This window comes from Gekko japonicus, unplaced genomic scaffold (genome assembly GCF_001447785.1).
Source record: "Gekko japonicus isolate JY-2015 unplaced genomic scaffold, Gekko_japonicus_V1.1 scaffold1139, whole genome shotgun sequence".
In the NCBI taxonomy this organism is placed as follows: Eukaryota; Metazoa; Chordata; class Lepidosauria; order Squamata; family Gekkonidae; genus Gekko; species Gekko japonicus.
The window spans coordinates 51,843-57,209 of record NW_015172591.1 but is presented as its reverse complement, the minus strand read 5'-3'; the positions used below and the strand labels follow the sequence as shown (position 1 = coordinate 57,209).

General features: G+C 50.8%; 1 protein-coding gene across 1 annotated transcript in view; it reads right to left on the bottom strand.

Moving 5' to 3' along the window:
• The window catches only part of ACADL (acyl-CoA dehydrogenase, long chain), a 28,911-nt gene that overhangs the window by 17,389 nt on the left and 6,155 nt on the right, over window positions 1-5,367 (bottom strand). Inside the window, exons 2-3 of the mRNA XM_015421521.1 lie at window positions 4,076-4,237; window positions 2,672-2,809 (exon numbers count right to left, since the gene is read on the bottom strand). Coding sequence (XP_015277007.1) covers window positions 2,672-2,809; window positions 4,076-4,237 — 300 coding nt within the window. The remainder of the gene's footprint in view (window positions 1-2,671; window positions 2,810-4,075; window positions 4,238-5,367) is intronic.

Here is a 5,367-nt window from a genome sequence, read left to right as displayed (position 1 = left end):
GGGGGACCATTCAGAAGGAGACTCTGGAGCGGCTTCAGAAAGAAACACACAGGGGGGAAGAAGAAGAAAAGGAGGAGGAGGTTGGATTTATACCCCGCTCTTAACTACCCTAAGGAGTCTCAGAGCAGCGTATAACTGCCTTTTCCTTCCCCGCCCTGCAACAGACACCCTGGGAGGCAGGTGGGGCTGAGGGAGCTCTTTCGAGAACTGCCCTTGAGAGAACAGCTCTGAAAGAAGTTGTGACTAACCCAAAGTCACACCAGCAGCTGCATGTGGAGGAGTGGGGAATCAACCCCAGTTCTCCAAGATTAGAGTCCGCGCTCCTAACCACTCCACCAAACTGTCTCCTGACCACTCCACCAAATCACACCTTGCTTGACTCACTGGCCTTTCCCACATTCTCATTTTCCTCGCTTGGGTGTTCCTGCTCCTTTGGGATTCCCCCCTCCCCGTTCTGCACACATTATGCTCCCTCTAGTGGCTGATTTGGTATTACATCGGTTTGCGTCTGGCATAAAAACCTGCAGGGAGACATGCCAGGTACGCCATCCGGCAACCCACTCTTCCCCGTGTGGGCCAAGCTCGGCAGGGGCAGTTCCATACAGAGGCTCGAGTCACTGGGTGAGCTCAGAGGAAAATGCTGTGTCAAGAAAACTTTGAGCGGCAGGAGGGCGGGGAGAGGGAACAACCTCTCTGCTTCCGGTCCTTGCTTTTGAGATGGGTGTAGACTGGAGATCCATACAGCCCTGAAACAAGAGGGGTCAAGAGCCCCAGTGTGATGCTGGCAGCGCTGCAGAGACTTGGGAGGTCTCCTGACCACTCCACCAAATCACACCTTGCTTGACTCACTGGCCTTTCCCACATTCTCATTTTCCTCGCTTGGGTGTTCCTGTTCCTTTGGGATCCCCCACTCCCCGTTCTGCACACATTTTGCTCCCTCTAGTGGCTGATTTGGTATTACATCGGTTTGCGTCTGGGATAAAAAAACCTGCAGGGAGACATGCCAGAGACGCCATCCGGCAACCCACTTTTCCCCGTACGGGCCAAGCCCGGCAGGGGCAGTTCCATACAGAGGCCCGAGTCACTGGATGAGCTCAGAGGAAAATGCTGTGTCAAGAAAACTTTGAGCGGCAGGAGGGCGGGGAGAGGGAACAACCTCTCTGCTTCCGGTCCTTGCTTTTGAGATGGGTGTAGACTGGAGATCCATACAGCCCTGAAACAAGAGGGGTCAAGAGCCATGTTCCCTCTAAGCTGTGGAGTCTTGTGAGCAAAAATTCCACTTTCTGAGCTACTGGCATTAAAGCTGTGAGCAAGCAATTTGGCTACTGCATACATCTGGAGCCCTCCTTCCTGAGCTGAGACAAAAATGTGTGAGCCGGAGGCTAAGAAACTGTGAGCTAGCTCACACTAACTTAGCTTAGAGGGAACACTGGTCAAGAGCCCCAGTGTGATGCTGGCAGCGCTGCAGAGACTTGGGAGGTGGCAATGAAGACACAGGATTTAGATGGGCCAGCTCCACAGGGGACACTTGACTCTTTGCTAGGCTCCGAGCCCCCCCCCCCCCCCCCCGCCACGCGTCAACATGCTGCCCACCGACACCTTTCCTGGCGCCCGACAGGTGTTTTTAGAAAGTGGGTGGAGCCAGAGGGGGCTTTTGCCCAGCGGGCCTTCTGATTGGCTGTGCCGATTAAAAGGCATCCAGTTCAACAGGATTTATATCCAGTTAAACAGAGGAGCTGTGGTGGCTCAAGTGGTGAAGACGCTGAACTGCAGGCTGTGGGAGGTCGGTAGTTCAGCAGTTCGAGACCCGAGTGTGCCGCATGACGGAGTGAGCTCCCGTCTCTAGTTCCAGCGTTCTGTGTGCCTCGGTGTTTAGTCATGCTGGCCACATGACCACGGAAATGTCTTCGGACAGCGCTGGCTCTTCGGCTTGGAAACGGAGATGAGCACCGCAACTCTAGAGTCGGACTCGACTGGCTTTCGAGCAAGGGAAACCTTTACCTTTGACCTTTTTAAACAGGGTTTATACCAGAAATATTGAAGAGTTACTGTTAGGAGTTTAGAATAACGTCCGTCGCTGACATCTTGCTGTTGGCTCAGCCTTCGGTGGCAGCCGTTTTGTGGCTGCGACCTCCACCCTGTGTCAGATTTCCCAAAGGTGCCTGCAAACTCAAAACTGTTGGGGATCGGCCACGCAGGCCATCCAGCCCGACCCCCTGCTCAACGCAGGGTCAGCCTAGAGCATCCCTGAGAACTCTTTGTCCACCCGCTGCTTGAAGGCTGCCAGTGAGGGGGAGCTCACCACCCCCCTAGGCAGCCGATTCCACTGTGGCACATCGCTGACTGTCAAAACGTTTTCCCCGAGATCCAGTTGGTACCTTCCCACCCTTAATTTCAACCCATTCTTGCGAGTCCTCTCCTCTCTGCTGCCCACAAGAACAGCTCCCTGCCCTCCTCCTCTGAGTGACAGCCCTTCAAATACTTCAAGAGAGCCATCCTCTCCCCCCTCAGCCTCCTCTTCTCCAGACTGAACATCCCCAAGTCCCTCAGCTTTTCCTCAGAGGGCTCGGTCTCCAGGCCCCCGATCATCCTCATCGCTTAGAAGTGGGGAAATCAGGAATGAGAATACAGGACACAAGGAGAGTTCTTCGGAGCTGCAATAGCTACTTACTGTTCTTCCCAGACGACCGCTGCGGAGAAGAGATCTCCTCCTATGCCGCCACGTTCTTCCGCTATGTTGACTCCCAGCAGCCCCTGCTGGCCAGCTTTTTCCCAGAGTTCTCTGCTGACCTGCCCCGCCTTCTCCCATCTGCAGATAAAAACAAAATCGTGAAAAGGCAATGCCATCTTTTTACAGTCTGCGTAGCTCCGTTTTGATCACTTACTCAGTAAGAAGAACACAAGCTTAATGGGTTGAAATAACAGACGACACAGCCCAAGGTCGTTAACTCCGGATTAAAATATTCCTAAAGGTTTGGAGGTGGAAACTAGAGAGGGGAAGAACCTCGCCAGGATATAATGCCATAGAGTTCACCGTCCAAAGCAGCTATCTTCTCCAGGGAAGCCCTGACCTGGATAGCCCAGGCTAGCCTCATCTCATCAGTTCTCGGAAGCTAAGCAAGGTCAGCCTTGGCTAGTATTTGGAAGGGCGACCTCCAAGGAATACCAGGGCCATGACACAGAGGCAGGCAACGGGAAACCACCTCTGAAACGTCTCTTGTCTTAAAAAGAAACAAGTCTAGCACATTACTTTGTGGCGCATAACGCTAAAAAGCTAGAACTTCTGGCTGCCAGATAATCTTAGGATCTCCTGGCTACACTACACACACTGTCATACAATAATTAGAGCCAGTTTGGTGTGGTGGTTAAGAGCAGTGGACTCTAATCTGGAGAACCGGGCTCGATTCCCCACTCTTCCACATGGAGCCATCTGGGTGACCTTGGGTCAGTCACAGCTTTTTCAGAGCTCCTGTCAGCCCACAAAATAAGTTTAGCTCGCCACAAGGGAGCTAGAACTTTAGGCTGCCAGACAATCTTTCGCTCTCCTGGCTATATGACACACAATGCCATATGATTACAATAATTATTATTCTCTAGGGAAACTGATCTTTGTAGTTTGGTGTTCAGTTATAATTCTGGGAGATCTCCAGGCAACTCCTGGAAGCTGGCAATTCTAGCCCAATGGGTAGAAGATGTGATATATGCTGTCGGCTAAAGAGCTCCTCCTAGTGGCCACATCACTGCAAGAGCTATGCTCGACTGTTGGCATTCTGTATCCTATCCTCTGGAATAGGCTACAGATTCTTTTAAAAAATGAAAACTGGTGGAACTAGTAGATTGTTGCCCTAGATTGTGCTATAAAGCCCCCCCGGAGAGGGAGGAGGAGGAGGAAATAGTGGCCAGAAGGGGCAGAGGCCAGGAAAATGTGGGTGGAAACTGCTGTGTGGATGCTGTGTTTACACTCTGGAGCTGTAGCAGCAACGAGAGCTACTCAGAAGATCGTCTCGCCCATTTCAAAACATTTTTTAAAGTGAAGCAGTGTTTCGATATAACAATACACCACAAGTTCACTTACTCTGCATGATACGGAACCACGGCCTCCTGGAAGAATTTTCTGACGCTTTGTCGGAAGATGTCATGGTCTGAAGAGAAGATCCTCCGAGTTCCAATGTCCATTAAAGTTTTCGCGGAGGAGGTTTCCAAGCGTGCCGTGTCATGATTTTCGGTGTGAAGGTACCTTAAGAAAGAAAGGGAAATACAGTGCTTGTTGGAAAAATACCACACGATACCTTTTCCTTTTAACCATGCTTATCACAGCAAAGCTATTGCTGCCTTTTTATGTTTTGTTGGCTTTTGTTTGGGGCACTGCTCCTTTGAGGCCGAGCTCTCCGGCGGTGATGAAATTTGATAAAATTGCTGTTGATGAAAAGCTGCTGGGGATTAAGGTGGCATACTGTGATCTGCTGATCGATGTAAGTGGGGGACCGCTGTGATCTGGGGGAAATGTTCGACGGGCTCCTGCTGCTAATGAAATTGCTAAACTGATTGGTTATGCCACATTGTACATTAAGATCCAGTAAAATAAAGCAAAAGAAGCAGCAGGTCTTTGAGAGACTGGCTGCTTATTCTGCTTTATTCTACTGGATCTTCTTGTTTTATTGTAGGGTTCTTTCTTGTAGGTCTCCCATCAAAATACTAGCCAGGGCTGACCTTGCTTAGCTTCCGAGATCTGACAAGATCAGGCTAGCTGGGGCTATCTTACTCTAAACACTACACGACACTGGCTACGCCCTTCGCTCACAGGTGTCTTTGTGAAAAAGTACAACTTTGTAAGGTAAATGGTTAGTATGCATTCTGTGAACACTCGGAAGTCACGCTAAAATTATATTTCCCGACAGCCAGTACGGTGTCAGCAAGATCTCAGAGACCTGATCTCAGAGACAGCCACTACGGTGTCAGCAAGATCTCAGAGACACTGGCTACGCCCTTCACTCACAGGTGTCTTTGTAAAAAATTACAACTTAACATAACATAAGAACATAAGAGACGCCAATGTTGGATCAGGCCAAAGGCCCATCCAGCCCAACATTCTGTGGCACACAGTTGCCAGAAATACCAGTGCTATCAGGAGGTCCACCAGTGGGGCCAGGACATTAGAAGCCCTCCCACTGTTGACCCCCCCCCCCAAGCACCAAGAAGACAGACCATCACTTGCCCCAGACATAAGAACATAAGAGAAGCCAATGTTGGATCAGGCCAATGGCCCATCCAGTCCAACACTCTGTGGCACACAGTGGCCAGAAATACCAGTGCCATCAGGAGGTCCACCAGTGGGGCCAGGACATTAGAAGCCCTCCCACTGTTGAC